This window comes from Egretta garzetta, unplaced genomic scaffold (genome assembly GCF_000687185.1).
Source record: "Egretta garzetta isolate BGI_Z169 unplaced genomic scaffold, ASM68718v1 scaffold81, whole genome shotgun sequence".
Taxonomy (NCBI): Eukaryota; Metazoa; Chordata; class Aves; order Pelecaniformes; family Ardeidae; genus Egretta; species Egretta garzetta.
Genome location: NW_009258671.1, coordinates 6,571,644 through 6,589,952, shown reverse-complemented (window position 1 = coordinate 6,589,952; position 18,309 = coordinate 6,571,644). Strand labels below are relative to the sequence as shown.

Here is an 18,309-nt window from a genome sequence, read left to right as displayed (position 1 = left end):
ACATACTACAAGCACTGGGAAATTTCAATGACACAGCTTGGAATGGGTTCAGTGACCTCAATTATGCCCTCCCACCCACTCCAAACTCCTTTCAATTTGCAAAAAGCTTTAAGTGGACAAAACCCAGATGCCTTTTGCTTGTAGTTCAGTAAGAACAGATTGGGCATGTAGATTCTTGTCAAAGTGATATATGTAGTTCATTTTCCATTAACTCTTTCTTAACTAAGGATTTTAAATTCTTAGTTCCAAGTCTAGCACTCTGCTTTGCTTTCTACTGCTTTTTAAAGTTCATTATGCCTACAACATCATTTAAAAAAATGAACCTTAAAAAGCCTCGGCTAGACATTGAGTGATACGAAACAGACTGAATGTTTGGTTCTGCTTTTAAAGGCAATAACTTTTTTTTCTTTATAAACTTGTTTCATATGTAATAACCCATCCTATTGTCTAAGACAGTTCAAAAGCACTAATTAAATATAATAATTAAAACACCAATTTGGGGGGAGAAAGAAATCATGACTTGTGGAAATTATTTGCTAGTCAAAACGAATCGATGGGCCCTGATGACCTTGAGAGCTTGCTTCAGTTGGCTTGCTTAGACTTAGATTGCTTTCATAATGCTGTAATATTGCCCCAAAGAGTCGGTGCCTCTCCCCTCCCCCAGAACATTTCATTACACTCCCTTTCTCCCTCTCTCTCTCTCTTTCTCTTTCATTCTGCAGAAACATGTGCTGTCAATAATGGAGGCTGTGATCGGACTTGCAAGGATACCGCGACAGGGGTACGATGCAGTTGCCCAGTTGGATTTACCCTGCAGCCTGATGGGAAAACGTGCAAAGGTCAGCTTCTGTTTGCTTTGCAATGCATCATTTGCCTTCAGCGGTTCCAGTACAAGATGTAAATATTCAGTTATTTAATCAATACTTTTAAGTTAAGGCAATACTGGCATAGTGATCGCAATTGAGTTCATTAGCTTTCTGCTTCCCTAATTTTTCTGTATTTACCTATTTCAATCATTTTTCTCTCTATTTATTAGAGGGGTTTACTACTGCAAAGAAATGAGATACAGAGGTCAAACTGTTTCAAACTGACCAGAAGTTTAGAGGAACAACTCCGGGCTGCAAAAAGCCTTCTGTTTCAAAGGATAGTCTGATACCCCTGTAAAACTTCAGTCGTCTAATGGTGCATGAATTTGTCCATTCAAAAAGCTAGTTAAAATTCTCAACCAGTACTTTGTTACCTGCAGATAAGCAGCTGGTTATTACAAAGTGAAGCCAAGCAAGAGATGCAGAGGTATTGCTCAAAAAAACCCAGACAATTGTTCATTTCTGCACCTTCAAAACATAAGTAGCCAGCTACAAAGGAAAACCAAAACAACACTTACTATTGCACAGGTCTAAACTGTACAGCTGATGCTCAGATTTTACTGTTCCAAAGGCAGCACAAGAATCTTGGTATTTTGTCCTTCATGAGTGTGTTAAAACTGAGGTCAGGGGAAGAGAGAACAGAAAAGAGGATCTGATGTCACTGTCAACATCTGTTCTCAGTCAAGGAGACAGGGACAGTTCTCAAATATCCCTGCAGAATCACACTTAATGGCACCATGCACGTGAGTAGATTTGGATACATGTTAGTAGGACTAGGCTGAACCATTTTCCCATCTTCCTATGTGTTTCTTTGGAGCTGCACTGCAAGACACTTGGTGATGGACATCCAGGAGGACATTGCATATATTGTTGTCACAAAGAATAATTTTTTATCACTCAGTGACTTAGCATGAGTTGACCTAACTTGCTAAGAAACTATTAGGACTTTTTTCCTTCAAAGCAACCAGAAATGTCAGAATATCTTCAGTCCAGGGCTTGATGTTACTTAAAATAGTAAACCCCACAAAAATAAACAGAAAATATGTGGTTTCCTCTTGCTCCAGGCTGAAAAATCCCAGTGCTTGGGCATGATCCTGTTAGTATTTATAGAAATAACAGTCCATTTGCCTGTTTATTTGAAAATAAAACATTTAAACTGCCATTGCACACAATGTTAATAGTTAAGGGTGAGCACACATCAAAAATTAGTCGTTTTAGTTCAAGCCACATAAAAATAAATCTTCATTTTTACAGGCAGACTAGCTAAGCCATAGCAGAGCAGTAATGGTGATTCCACCGAGTGCTTAAAAAGGAGGCATTTTAATACTGTAACATACACCTAGACTTGATCATATTGTTTATTATTGAAACTGCATCATGAAAAAAAAAGATTAATTCTAAATTTAGAAATTTGGCCTTAGAACTAATATGAAACAATATTTATATAATAATTATGTCTATAATTAGTGCTACAGACAAAATAAAATATTCAGCTGATTCTCAAAGCAAATACCCTGGCTTTAAGCTCTTTCACATTTTTCTCTTTTTGCTTCTTTTATGAGAAGAAAATATAAGAAACAGAATCTGTATTTTTATGATGCTGCAGATTCTTTCTTACTTTCCTAAAATGAGCAACAACTGGAAATTAACTCACATCGTTTAACAAACCAACCAGCCATTTCTTTCTAACCTTTATTGACATTTTATGAAATACTTTTCATCATTAAATGGTAAAATATCTGGTTTTCATTTAATTTAACTGTAATTAATAATATTTGTCTAATGTATTGCACTGTGAGATTTCAGGGCTAGATTCTGCTTCCCGAAAGCTAAAGTAACTTCCCATTTAAATCTGTGCACAAAGGATCCCGCACTTAAACTGACCAGTGAAGCTGCTTCCATAGCTTTCACATAGCCCTTAGTCAAGACTGCTGGCTAAGATTTACATCTTCTGAGTGCAAAAGTGAGGATTTTGGTGATGCCTTCTTGGCTCCTCTTGCTTATAGGTAAAGCCTGGAAACGGCTGGGGTGGGGAAATTCAGTGTACATGTATTCCTTCCTCTGAGTTCTATAGGGAACGAAAGAAAAGAGTGACCAGCTCAAATTTTCTCCTTTGCTTTTTTTTCTCTTTACTCCCCTTGATTTGACTGACCCACAATCTCTCTTATATACAGTTCTGTGTTCCCTCTAGCTGTTCCCTCTAGCCTTTACATCTGTGTGGTAAGAGCAATGGATTCTCTACTGGATGCCCTTTAAAGCACCTTCAGGGATCAGTCACATCCTGTCTTTCTTGGGCAGAGTTTTCAAGTCTATCAAGTGTCACAGCATCTCCAAGCAAGGTTTTCCATAGAAGCATAATTTTAAGAGAGGTTGTATTTCTAAATTTGGGAGAAAGATAGCTATTATCTATTACAGGAAAGTAGAGAGACGGGGCATGTAAGAAAAGCTGAGAGAAGTTGGAGGGATAATTAATATATTAACCGAAAAATGCAACTGTGGGTTGAGCAAAATGTTTAATATGCTTAGGTTGATTTTAGCAAATAATGTTGACCAAAAAGAATGTTTTTATTGGAAAGTCTATGTTTTTTCAGTCCATATTGGCATCTTCCTCTCTAAGATATTTTACATAGTGCAGCTACTATTTGAAATTATGTAGTTGCTCAGATTCAAGAGGCTTAAATAAGACTCAAAGAAACATCTGAACTTTTGAGTACTCCAAGGTGGACACTGTGTAATTTATTAATCTGTAATTCTAGCTCACTTGTAGGTGATTTCGTCAGTAGTGCGGTATTTTATGGAAATCTATTGCCACTTAATCTTCCTTATTTTTTACAAGGAAATTGGGAGAATTAAAGAACATTTTTATTTTTAAATTAATGAAATAAATAAAAATGTTATTTTTCTAAATAACAAAAGTGCCTAGATGGCTCTGTTCAAAAATCAGGACTAGTCTGTTTTAGGCTTTGTATAGACCTATAATGGGAAAAAGTTTACTGTCCAACATGTTCACAGGTTTTTGTGTAGTAGTTTGGAATTCCATTAATGGTTTAGTATAGAAAAAAGGCAAGCATACATACAAAAGGAAAGGCAATTTTTTAAGAAAGAGTATATGCAAACATGCTTTATTTGCCAGAAGATGGCAAATAAACCCTATTAAATGTAACTAATTGTTCTACACTTTGTTTACGATATCATATTTCATATTCTATAGTTCTGTCATAAAAGCGGGAATGGATTCAAATCACAGAATACAGATCTGAGTCAGGACTGAAACTCTGGTTTTTCTGCTGGCCCTTTCCCAATGTATCAGTGAATGGAGGGTGCAGGAAAGCAATTTCCAAGTAATACAAGGGATGCACCTTCAGCAGTTTCACATGTTGACCTCTTTCACAGGCTCAGTGGGAAATGAGAATTCACTGTGCCTCAGAGAATCAAGCTCCTTTTGTTAATTCAGAGTGCAATCTGGTTTATATCAAATGTCAATAAAATAGGAAAAAAAACATTGTGGCGAAAGTTTTAACACAGAATATGTACAGGTAGCTGCATATCCCGTAGGAAGACTACTGTAGTGGAAGATTGTTTTGGTTTCTGGAAGCTGGAAAAATCTTTCTTTCTCTATGATTCTTTCTCCCTTAGATATAGTGCTTACCTGATCTTGTAGTGAAATAAGAGTGAAAGTGCTGTCTGTGGTATAGTTAGAGGGACCTTCAGGTGTATTAGTGGTGGCTGGGATAAAAATTCATTAACCTTTTGCTGTTCTTTAAAAGTCAGTCTCAAACTCAAGTCTTCCCTCAGCTGGGTTGGCACACAGTGGAGAATGCTCCTTTATTCCCTTCAGCTTTCCTATCAACATGTCTCTTAATAAGCCAAATCGTAGAGGCTTTTGTCAGCTAGAAGAGACACATCCCAAGCAGAAAGGGTTCCATATTCTCCCTCTAATTAATGCTATTTAATTTCTCCTGCCATTGTAACTGGGTGATCCCAGCTTGATGCTGAATTCATTTGACGCTGTCGATTATTGTGCTACAGATGACAAAACAGTGTAGTTCGTTTTCTTAAATGCCTACCAAGTCACCCCGCAGGAGTCAGCTAATGCAGAGAGAAAGGGAGACAGAGGATTAAAAGACATAGTGGCCCAGGATGCTTATTGCTCGTTGACTCCTACCCACTTTTTAATAATCCTTTATCCACTTTTTAATATCATCAGTTTAGCATTTTAATTACATTACATGCAACTTGTGTAGCTGATAAAGCATGAGGGTCATTTGCAAAAAACTTGTGGCGTTCAAGACAAGTGAAGTCAGACTAGCTTAGACTTAGCACAGGTTTCTGAAGATAGTTTAAATCCAGCTGCTAAACTGGATCAAACAATAAAGGGCTCGTCTGCCCAAGGGCAGCTACAGAAGGATGGGGGGGAGACAAGCTGAGCAAGGGAGCATTCTTCTTCCAGGACTTACAGTAGAAGGACTGGGAATGACTGCAAAAGACACCTGAGAGAGATAGGGGCTTTCTTTGTGGGTTCTTGAAGAAGTGAATTAGAGCAAGAGGAAAGGCCACAGACTTCTGGCGTGGTGTAAAATGTAGGACCGTGTGTCTGATGTGCTCCATCTCTGCCTCAGGGTTTTAACAAAGAAACTGTGCCCTCAAGGGACTCATGCCCCAGCCTAATGCAGCTTCCCAGCACTACACATAGACATAGAAGAACTGTGCAGGGTACAGCACTTGCTGAACTCCTAGAGTCAAACGCCAGAGCAAATACAATTTTTAAGCAGCAGAAGAGAAGTATTACTGGATTTCTAAGGGTTATGGAGCAAAAGCCACATCTCAAATATGTCTTTTCTGTAAGCATCAATAAAGTGCCACCTGACTTTGCAGGTGAATGTTTTGTAATAGCAAGATGTGTATTATTTTTTTTAGCTAAATTTCTGGTTTGCATCATTTCCATAGGTAAGCTTGGCAGTGGGATTTTGGGGAGGTAAATACTCAGCTGGGCTAGAATGTCAGTGGGTTTAGTAGCAATACGGTGTTACATTCATAATCTGCCACCAGCTGTGGCTAAATATAGCAGTATTAATTCCTGTGCACTAACAGATCTTTGCCAAGCCCAGGTGATCTCCAGAAAGGCCCTTGCATGTCTCCACCTAGAGATGGGGCATTTTATTTACTGTGCAACACTAAGTAAGCCCTTCCTAGCCCTCTGGCATATTGTTTAACTAGAGCGGTGTTATGCTGGGGTTATGTGACTGGATGCTGTTTAGGCAAACATTTCTTCTTCCTGCTGTCTCATTGTCATGGTTACCCAGCAATGTGGTGCGCTCTCTACTTCCTTGAAACAGGCCCCCATCCTTTCGCATTCAGATGCAGCAAAGAAATGTGGCACTTACGTGCTTAAATACTTGACTGTGCCGCAGTGGGAGCATCAGAAATGCCTTAGCATTGGTTTGTCCACTAACCTCAACTCTGTAACCTTCCTTATCATTAAGCCATCTAGAAAAGAAGAGCAAGAGCATAGAAACGAACGAACAATTTCAGTCAAAGGAGCGAATCAAAGGTTATTGAAACAAAAGGGAATTTTTGCATGGGCTTTATTAGGTTGACATGGTAATTGCTCTTTTTGTCTTTCTTAACTGCAGCCTATTACAGCAGGAAAATGCATTTTAAATTGGTTTTGGATACAGAAAAGTGAAACCCTGGAAGGGAATTAAATTTTGAAAATTGAATTGTTTCTGTGAGGAAAGAGTTTGTTACAGAATGAGTTTCAATGAAGCAAAATATGTCATGTTTTGTTAAATATGAACTGAAAGGTTTCATTAAATTAAATGTTTAAAATTAATGCTTGACATCAGTTTGGTATGAGAATGTGACTCAGATGTTGAAGGCTTTCCTCTCTTTTCATTCAGAACACACTAACACTAAGTGAAAAGCTCACAATGAACAGCTTAGCTGGCCAATTTGGCTTGATTTCCTGGCTACAGAATATCTGTGAACAGTTATGATTTCCTCCATCATTCCATTAGTCGAAATTACTTAAAATTTGTTTTAGGTTTTTTCTCTAAATTGGATTAAATTGACTAAAGCTTTTAGAATTGCATCTTGTCAGTCCTGATCAATTTATATGAAACTGAAAATGTTTCCTCGTTTTTTAGAAAGGAACACCAGAAGGAGTTGCAGCTTATTTTTATTGTTTATTCTTAGTAAGATGCAGTTGTTAATCTGGTACATCAACTGTTAGCTTGCTTGAGTTATGATACTACCTTTATTTGACTGTGATTGAATGGATAAGCTTCACAGTAGTATATTTTTTTCACTGATTGCCTAAATGGGGAAGTTTCTGCAGTAAGAGTAATTACCTATGATGAACGCAGGTTTTGTTTCTTTAATACCTGTGACTCAACTTGGGGTTTTTTTTGCATGCCAGTAAAAGTTTGACAGTAAAATATATCCCTGTGCAAGATAACCTCTGTAAAATATATGCATGAGTCAAGTTTACACCAAGGCAGGTAGAACTTAAATGGCACATACATTCATACTTTTCACATCATATAAGCATCTCAATGACTTTAGAATCAAGTCTATAGGTTTGGAGCAGGTCTTCTGAACTAAGATTTGTCTCACCTAAGAGGCAAATGCAAGACAGGCACAAATGAATTCATGTGAATGAACTTTTTTTATTTTTTGGTTTGGGCACTGTTCTAGTTTTCTTCCTTAGCTATAAAGAGACCGCCTTGTCTTGTCTCTAGTGACCCAAATACAAACAGTTTTCCTCTGATAGGTTGCCACAGAAAATTCTTAGGTTTCTGTTTAAGTGAGACCATCATTTTACCAAAAGTATACATGACTTTTTCATAAATGCATAAGAAGCATTAGAGAAGACATCACTAAAATAGCACACTGAAAGGTAACCTAAGTTCCCTGCTGAAGTGCATAACTTCCATTTAAAAGTGCACAGCCACAGAATTTAGATATTTAGCTTCTGCATAACTTTGAGGAATGTATTGCATTAGAGTCACTAAGGTACTGTGCTGTAAAACTGGAATTATGGTCCTGTTGAATTAATTGCATTAAATTAAAATGAATTTAAATTATCTCCTCAAGAGTTTAAACTTCTAGAGGTTGCTTATAGAGGCAAATCTATTCATAGCTGCCTGACTACTCCTACATGAGATCCGCAGGCTACTTCCTGTGCATCTCCCATTAGCAGTATACTTTAGTGTGATAACTGTGATACTCCACACAGTAAAAGGAATATTGGTGCCTACACTACATCGCACAGCATTAGTGTCAATAGGTGTTGTATTGGCACACAGAGCAGGTCCTGGGACATACAAAAAGAGCTTTTGCCAGCTTACCTTTCTTTAGCAGCATGAAGATTTCTTTTTAAGACATTTAAAGAGGCCAGTTTAGCTTCCTCCACATAAGACACATGTTTTTTGAGGAACATAAGCATTAGCTATAACGAGCCATAACAAGCCATCAGCAATTTCCAGTGCTCCCTCAAAAAAAGGGAAAAAGACATACATGCAAGTGGTGTGAAAGAATAAACTCACATTAAGTTAAGTTGCTGGCAGTCATCACCTCCACTGCAGTCAGAGGGCTGTGGTACCAGCAAATGTCAGCGTAAATGTCAGTCACAAGATTACAAGCAGCAGTGGGTTTTTTAAAAAGGATGTCTGACAAAGCAAGGAAGGGCAGAGACCTGCTTGTCTTACTTCCTTTTTTTCTGATCACGTTTCCCTTCATAATTGCAGCACCTGAAATGGCCATTTACTCATGTGGCATATCTTTAAGATAATTTATGTAGTTAATAGAGTGGTCATACTCTTACTTTTAATATTGGTTCATACCATTGCTGCTTGATGCTAGAGTAATTTGGTGTACAGCACATTAAATTTTGTTCATATTCTGCTGATACGGTGCCTTATATTCATAGTTTGGTTTGGAAAGTAGCATATAGAAAATGGTCCCTTCACCTTACTCTCAGTCAAAGGTACAGTGACGACTAGTGAGAGCAGCTTTTCATTGAAGCTAATAAGTAGCTTCTCTTTGCTTGCTGCGCATAAATAAAGCTACCTGGGTTGGATTGCTCTGGGATATCCAATGTACTATTTTGGTATCTCCACTGGAAAAAAAATGCAAAACTTTGCAAATGGATACAGATTGAGATACAGTGAGTGCTTAGACCCTCTGTGAAGAAGCTGACCCAAGCCGATACAACATTATAACCATGACTCCTGGGAGTGGCAAGTGATTCGAGGTTTTTAGATGATCGGCCAGATATACTTCAGGCTTTTTAGGGCAAAATTTCTCAGACATTTCAGAAAATTGAAACCTTGTGGGATTTCAAGCCAAGAACGTCAGAAAAAAAAGGTATTGAAAATTACTATTTCATTTTTAAAGTAGAGATTGTCATCCTTGGGCCTTTGTATAGCCTGCACTTTCTGTGACTCTTCCTTTGACCCCCAAGGCCCATACTGCCCCTGCCACGGGGCCTTTTATTACTCTTAGAAATCTCACGGTGTCCCATTTTTTAGAATATGGTCAGAAGAATAGGTGACTTCAAGGAAAAATAAGGACATCAGCCTTGGTAATTCCTGATGGGATTAGAGGTTTTACATCATATGGCTAAGCTACCTCCTATTTGCACAAGCTTAAAGGTATGTGCATTGGGAAATAACATGGAACAGCTGGCAGTCTCTGAACTCATATCCCATTGCAATAACATGCTTATAAGCACATGCAAATCCCAGCCTATAGGGTATCCACTTTACTTGCCTTGATAATATATCTGAACTGAGTTACCCATTCCACTTCCCTTCAGAGTCTGGCCAGTGAAGAATAAAATGATTCTTCTTGATCTCAGCAATAGAAACAAAATGTAAGAAAAAAGTGGGTGTTAATACAGTGGTGCAAAGAGGCCTGTGTTCTTCACTCACATGCAAAAGTCAACGCAGCACAAAATTCCAGTTCCTCTCTGGTTTCCTTCTACCTTCTGTGTCACTCCCTCAGAAAAATATCCTACTCCAGAGGAATCAGACTCCCTTGATTTTTATCAACAGCAGTCAGTATCCTGTTTGTCAAAGCCAGTTCACAAGCTGTCTGGAGTCAGGGGGTACAACTCTGGAAGTTAGTTATTAAAGTATGTGTTGTCTTTTAACAACCTTTAAGTGTTTACTGAAGTGGTTTATTTTGAGCCATTCTTTCTCCCTGATGACTTTCTCCCTGCTTCTCATCAACTTAAACCAAGAGTAAACTTCCCAATAGCCAAATCAAGATCTAGTTTTCATAATTCATTATATGGCAACTCTACTTCCATCAGACCCTTCACATGACTCTGCTTTCAAGCTATAACAACTTACCAGTGTTTGTAACTAGAAATAAGTGCATGTTCAAATATAAACACCATTTGAGTTTGCTTCTCTGTACTATAAGCAAAGAGCTATCAGAAAATAGAAGAGATCAGATATGATCACGAGCCACTACAGCCATGAATCAAAACAAAAAATACCTTTGCCCTCTCCATGCTGAACTCAAGGCAAACACAAATCTTGTAGCTGAGGTCCATCTTTTATCCTAGAAACAAGAAAAAAAATTAAATACAAAAACCTCTTATATGTTTGCATGCATAAATCATATGATGCAGAATGGAGAATGGACAGAGGAGTGTCTTTGCCTTGCATGGGAAGTCAGCACCGAAATAAATTCATGAACATGAGACTGATGTGAAGAATGATGGTAATGAGAATGTGGGTCCACCAGTAACCAGACTACTGCTTTTAGGCAAAAATGGTCATTTTCTATATATGTGATGCACAGATTAAATGTGCAATTAAATGTTCAATTAAAATAGCTGAATTTTCTTTAAAATGCCTTCTGGGAAACAAGTTCTGACCATTTTCCAGTGCTTTTGCATAGATAAAGCATCACATGCCATTTTCAGGAAGCAGGCAGATAGCTTCTTGGTAAAAGGCAGATTTGTGTGAATCTTAAACCGCTCAAGTGATTTATGGAAACCAACAGATTTTCTGGGTAGATGTTGCAGCAGCAGCAAAGGATCTCCCTGTCTCTTCCTCTTCCTAATACTCCTTTTCTTCTGACAAAACCCATATGATTAAAAAAACAGAGGCATCTGTGCCAAAGAGGTGACCAAAGGCAGACGGTGGGTGATTTAGTACTATGAAACAATAGATGCAGCTGCCTAACCAAAGAAAAAAGTAACAAAAACAACATTAAATGAGAGGAAAATGAGGACTTCTGTCATGAAAACAGTGGTCCTGTTCAGTGCTTGAGTACTGGCAAGAGTTTCTGAGAACACACACTTTGTGTAACCTCTTTGGGAAAGCACCAAGAAGATTGTGTTATAGTGCAACCCAGTAAATGCTTCTGCAGGGAATCCTTTGGCATATGAATCAACCATATGCATGGACAGAGAATCTGCAGTCTCTGCATACCCACAGAGGTAACAGGTAGACTTGTAGTTGGTGAAAGAAGATGCAAAGAAAATTTTCCAAATTTGTTCGATAGGAGTGACAAATGGAAGACTAAAGCCAAAAGGGAATATTAAATAACAGAGGCAGTTTTGAGGTTATTTTTGGTTTGGTAGTACTTAAGCAAGATGCAAGACCAATCTGTGTCCAAAAAAAACCTCATGAAGATGTGGACTGGGAGAGGCAACACTGAGTAACTGATGGAAGAGCAGTGGTCAAGTTCAGTTTATCAAAAGAGCTGCTTGTTTTAGAAGAGAGGTATAAGACCAGGAAATCAGACCAGAGCACAAGCTCCCAGGTAGCTACAAAAACATTTTCAAAGTAACTACTTAAGTGTGGATTAAAGAAGCAAACATTAAGGCCTCTCTATGGTAGCCTTATTGCTGAGGTCACAGTCATTTTATGTGATTACATCAATGTTATCCAGTCGCAAGACAAAGAACAAATAAGGTCGATGCAATGTGAGGAAAATGGTGACGGCATCTGGCCAGCAGCTTCAGCAGTTCAGTAGATAGCTCTGTGTCATGTCCAGTGAGGGGGCTGCAGTCATCAGGCCCAGCGCCGCTGCCCTAGAAACAACTGTTTCAAGGCTTGATAAGACTGGGAGGTGACTCAGAATTAGGATTCTAATTTTTTTCCCTACTTTTTTAAAGAAAAGGGGGAGTTGACCATTTTCGGTGCAGAGGCAAATCTGGCATGTGATAACATGACAGAGGGTCTGACTCAGGGGCAGAGGGAGGCACAGAGAGAGGAGAAGGGTCGGCAGAGTTGGTGGTAAAACCATAGGTGTTGGAGGAGATGTTGCAGAGACAGAAAGATGCTGGTTACCAACAGAAAATGTGTGTGTTTGGGGGGAGGAAAAGAGAAAACTCTTGGTGGTAGGTGGCTGCAAGTGGTCAGAAGCCTAGGGAGGGGATCAGAAAAGTAAGCAATTGGACACTGACTGATGGGTGTGTATGCTGACTGGGCACAATGAATTTTAGGTATATAGACATAGTTTGATCCAGACTTTCTAAGAGAGGATTGAAGTTCCAGGCCACAGTGAGGAAAAAAGAAAAAAAAGAGAGGAAATGCAAATTTTAGATACCAACACAAGTAAAATTTGTCAGAAAGAAGAAAATGGAATGGATGACAGTAAAGAAAGAAAGAGAGTGGAGAGCAGAATCCAAGAAATAAAACTGTGGATAACATCTGCCTTCTAACTGTTACTGCAAATTTAACTACTCCAGAATATGTGTGAAACTTTGACTGTCCCTTCCCTATTTTGGGGGGGATTGCCTTTTTTTTTGTTGTTGGGTTAAAGACATACAATTCATTGTCTGCTGTAGACTTATTCACGACAGACAAATATAATATAACTGATTATCTTCCATTAAAAAATTGCAGACTTGGGTCAGCTGCCATGTAACTCATTCAGTTTCATTCCCTCCCAAGGGTTCCATCTATCCCCACAAAATAAATTCATGTGTACTAAGTTAGGGTTTTTTCATGACTAGGCGATATCCCTGTTCCCTGGAAACTTGCAGTTGTTGTTTGTCTTTGTGAACCTCCCCTTTGAAAATGCCAAATCCTTTAAATTAATGCTTGGGAGGGTAATATTTTGCATTTCAGTTGTTGAAAAGACCTTGCATTTATTCAACAATATAAAGCTCCCTGAGGATCAGCAACCGCAGTTTATTATGTAAAAGTGTGCTGTGCTTTCTGTAATTTGGGGGTTGCATACTCACATAATCATAGCTACCAACATTCAAAACTTAACAGTATTTTTTTCATTCTTTTATAATTGCTTTTTTCATTATAAAATACAGCTTGCTTTTTATATGGCTAGATCCTGCTCTCAGTGAAATGTTTGTCTTCCCTGGTACGGAACTGATCCCTGGTTGGATGAAGTAATGTCTTCAAAAAGTTTTGGAGGGTTAATTTTTGGTTACCAGCCAGTTTTCTTTGATCCGTTACCAGCTACCAGGCATTTGAATTATCATGGGCTAATTGCAGTCAGCTGTCCTTTTCAGCAGGGGAAGCTTTATCATAGGAAAGCTAGCATAGTTTCAATGGGATTTTAGAGATCATCAGTATCTTCAGCCTGTGCTTAATACTAGTTTTATTCTTAAATTTTATTTCATTAGTCCAAACACAGTTTTTAGAGGGAAACTGAGGTTCTTGGAAATAAGCAGGCAACTTCCCTGAGTAGACAGCAATTCCAAGGGGGAAAATGAAAACAGCTGTGAGTAAAGGTAAATTGGGTTAATATGCTAAGTCTAGGGATTCTTGTTTCTTGCTCCGATAGTGCACAGCTTGCTCACTTGCCCATGTGCTCTTCATTGAGATTATATGGGAAAACTGAACACTGTAAGAGCAAGGCCTTGTTTTTTAGTGAGGTCTAGTACAGAGAAGATGCCCAGGGATGTCAGCTCCCCAGTTTTGTCTGATTTATACCTTAAGAGACACTCAACTACCTCCTTTACTGTTGCCATTATGTGTAACCTTGAGCAACTGCTGTCTCAGCTCAGCTTCTCCTGCATAAAATGCAGAAACATTAAACATAGAATTATTATGGTCATAGTGGCTGTGTGAATAATTTAAGGTAGATAAGTAGTCAGCCCAATGTATTTTCACAATTCTGTACCACTGTTTTAACCACAGCCTCCAGGTCTGCAGGTACGTACGTGGTCATTGTTCCCATCTGGGTTTCCCAGAGTCTAATGTACTGTACTTTCCACATGCTTTGTCAATCAGGGAGATGTTATTTGTTGTCCTCAAGTACAGATGGAGACTTAACTGCACACTTATTTCTCCTTCTCCAGTGTTTTATAAAAAGCTAAAGAGTTACAGGAGGAGGAAAACAAGCTTCATTTTCTGGGATTCCTATGGCTTTTTTTTTTTTTGGAGGGGGCTAGTTTTTGCGTTTAGCTCAGCCTATACAGTAAAAGACTCAGTCTATTTCTTTATGTCTCCAGTCCACTTCACATTCTGGTGTCAGAGCCTAAGACAGCTTGCACTGCTTGGGTTCGTAGCATTGCACTAACATGTTTTTAAGTTTAAAAAAAGAATTCAGTGTTCAGCAAAATTTTTAAATGAAAATCCTTTCTTTTCACATTAGATTTAGTAAATCCCTTCCCTTTCACAAATGAGAAATCAGGGCCTAAACTATTCTGACAGCGTTTCTAAGTTTTTCACTTTCGAAGCTTTTTGTGCTTTATGAATCTAATTAACTGTAATAAGAAAATAATAGGACATAATGTTTGTTTTACAAGGTGATTGATCTCTTGGCAGCCTGGCAGACTCTTCTATTGATTGGTTGGTGGATAATGTCAGAGTGGATATGTCCTGGAGGAGAATAGCTGACACCTAAATCCATGCGTGACAGATTACCGTCTGGGTTGGAAGACAGGTTTCTTCGTGAAATTGCAAAGATAACAGGTGAAAATGGAGAAAGTGACATGAGGGAAATGTGTTGAAACCTGCCTCAACCTTTCCATGCTCTAAGAGCATTTACACAAAGCTCTCTTAGTTTGTGGACAGCCTGTTTTCAGGATGAGGGAGATTAAATTTTAATTATACTCATTCCTGTCTGCCCAGTCAAGTTTTAATTCTGTTAATTAGAAAAATGCCTTGCCCCGCAACCTAGCCATAAAGCTAATTAAACAGACAACCTGCATTTGCTACTTAGTGGAACTTCAGTTCAGTAATGATTATCTTACATTACAGTTAATTAGCACTGTGGGAGGGAAAATGAGGATGTCGCTGAAGTGCAAAACTCAAATTAGAGGTGCTGTAATGTATGCCTTATTTCATTTTGTACCTATCTGATGCAGGGAAGTCACACACTACCCTACCTGCCTAAGTTTCACATTTGTTAAAGGAGGCTTAATTAAACTTATCTCTCCTGCAGAACTGTTGTGTATGTTTAATGTAATGAAGCTGTTAAGATGCTGGCCTTTGAAATCCTCAAGTAGAACACACTGCATGAATAGAATATTCCTCCCTGAAACATGAAAACATGTTAGAGGCAATGAACTGTGCAGTCACAGCTCATGTGGTGGAACAGCCACATGTACTTCATAAAGTAAAGACGGCCATACAGTTCTGCACGTATGCACAAAATCTTCCAGGGCAAAACAATACCAGCATGGAACATGCTTCTGTATCAAACCATTCAGAAGCCCAGACCACAAATTAAAACCAACTGTAATTTGACTAAAAAATTTTGACAGTAAATGACTTTGATTCATAATGCTTTGTTCAATTATAATAATCCATTTAAAGTATTGGTCCTGAAAATATCAAGTGATAATTACCAATACCCCATTATACAGATGAAGTAAAGCAGAGGAGTGTTAAAACTAGCCCAAACTGCTAGATAAACGCATTGTAAAACTGGAACTACGACTTCTAACTCCCTGTAAACTACCAGACAACAGATGGCTCAAAATTTTCTGGAGGGAACAGCAGAACCTAAGTTCTACTTTGATTTAGATTTTCTCACAATGACACTGAACCCAGTGAGTCTAAGGATATGAAATTATTTTTATACCTTAATAAAATATCCCTGGCATGCATTATTTAAGACACTATGGAAAATGTTATTTAGAGCATTACAAGTGTAGCCTGATAGGTTATGCTTACGTTAATCCTGACTTACTCAGTATATTTCAAGTTTTATTGCAGTGGCAGGCAAATATTAAAATAATTGCAATCTGAGCATTGGTGGCTTTGGTAATATTTGTAATGTAGAGCAACATGTAGAACAAGATGTATTTTGTGCAAGCCGGTGCTGATTGACACATTGTCTAAGCAAGGTAGTCTGTTGGGTTGTGCATTGGGCTTGGTTTCAAGTGTGGGTGAGTTAGTTTGTTGTCTGTGCCTTTATTTCCTCACCTCTGACATGGGGTTAAAAAGTTTTTGTGGCTGCTTTATAAAATACTTTGTGGTCTGCATGCATCAGGGAACTAATACCTGTGTCAACAAGGCAACACTAGTTAAAAGGTTTAGGGGACAGTGGTGATTTGTAGAAGCATGAGAAAAGAGAAGGAAAAAAGAAACAAAGAAAAATTATGAAAGCAGGTAGTAAGAACTAGCAGACTAGCCAGCTTTGCAGTAAATATGTCTATATTGATGTCCACTGTGTGCTGGTAATAGCATTATTAATTCTAACATGCTGTCATTAACGAAAACAAGAAGGTTATGAAGTTTCTGTAATCATTTTAGGTTGATCTGGGAGTGTATTATTTTTCTGGAGGTAGGTAGCATTTTAAAACTGCAGAGGATTAGACAGCCACAATCAGTTCAAATATTTGTCCAGCCATTGAAAGGAGAAGCCTCACTTCCGCCTGTGATGGGGCTTTGGAAATCTCCATATCCATCATTGTTCAGCAGCTAAGTGAAGATTGCGCATTGCTTACTCTTTCAGTTGCCTTTAAGCAGCTTATGTGAAATGTTAAATTCTAAGTTGTCTAAAATCCCTACTTTTTAATTTGCTCTCTGACTGGTATGCAGCAAAGCAAATCTTTATGAGTTTTTATGCACACATGTGCACACGTGTGCACAGGCGCACCCTGATCAGAACCAGGTCCTTCCAAATATGGATTACACGGAGAAGAGCTTAAAAAGGTACAAATGGAACAGGAACAGTCATTTCCATTAATCTTCATAAGGACATGAAAAGAAAAATAACAGACTGCTTGTTTCGTCTAGTCAAATTGTGGCTATGCAGCTTACCACAAAGCATCTGAGTTCCTGTTCCTTTACTGAAAGCTAAAAAGTTTTATTTAAAGCTGATTCCACCGCCTCCCTCATATTTTGAGTTCTTCAGAAAACTTAGGTTAATCACTTATTTCAGAATATTTTATTTTATTTACTCCTCCCTCATTCTTCTAAAATTGCTACCTCTTCCATTCTTCTGAAATTAGCTTTTGAGTGTCCAAAAGCATATGGAGAGCTTTGTAAAATAACCACAAAGAAAGTGCATTTTAAAAGAGGACTTGGACCTGTGTACCAAAACTGTGACTAGCAAATGCCACAAGGCTCTAGGGTCACATAAGCAGATGTAGTGGTGCTTGACTTCACCGCAGTGTCTGTCTCGATGCCAGGCCTTTGCTCATGGGATTTGATACAAGCCTGGACTTATATTTGACAGTGCATGTAAAGATGAAGCAAGCTCAGAAGCTGGAGTGGAACTTCTCCATGATTTGTGAATAGCAAGATGACCCAGCATCTCTGAGCTCAGACAGGCCCACAGCTTTTGTGATGGTGTTGCTGAGTTCCATCTCCAGACTAACATTTACAATTTTTTTTTTCTCCAAATGTTACAGCTTTAAAGAAGGTTTTAGCTACCTTTGTGCAAATCATGTTTGCTTTTCTTTGTTTTTAATTGCATGGGGGGAGGGGAACAAACCATTTTCAGGGCTAATGGGAGGCCTGCATGCTTACTTAGTTGCCTGTTGTGCCATACCTTCACCTGACGTTTTTGGCTAGTAAATTTTAATGCTTCTGTGTTTTTTCATTGGTCTGTATTTTCCATTTCTGCATGTGTCCCATTTGTGCTGGGCACATCAGTTGGTATTTATAGCAGATCAGCAGCTTGTATGAGCAAGGTTTCATCTAACAATACTGACTTACTGCATTAAGAGAAATCCTTCGGGATTTCATTGCTAATGCACCAAAAGCCCATCAGACCTCCTAGTCTGAAATGACCAGCACATTGTCTGCACAGTGATCATCAGGGCATTTTACGTACAACCCCCCGTGGAGAAATACAGTTCATATACTTTTGCGTTCCTGGGGATACAGGGAAGCAGAGCACTGTGGAAAGTTTGAGCCATTCTTCTGCAACCTGCATCATCAGTTGAAAAGGAGCCACTTGAGAACTATGTTTGAAGACACCGGCTTTATGACTCCTCTACACAGTCCCAATAATAGTACGGGGAGATTTGACTAAGTAATTTCAAAGCTGGTAGAGA

At 38.6% G+C, this 18,309-nt stretch overlaps 1 protein-coding gene across 1 annotated transcript in view; it reads left to right on the top strand.

Moving 5' to 3' along the window:
* The window catches only part of SCUBE1 (signal peptide, CUB domain and EGF like domain containing 1), a 205,536-nt gene that overhangs the window by 133,601 nt on the left and 53,626 nt on the right, over positions 1-18,309 (top strand). The window contains exon 8 of the mRNA XM_035888509.1: positions 723-839. Within this exon, the coding sequence (XP_035744402.1) occupies positions 723-839 (117 nt within the window). The remainder of the gene's footprint in view (positions 1-722; positions 840-18,309) is intronic.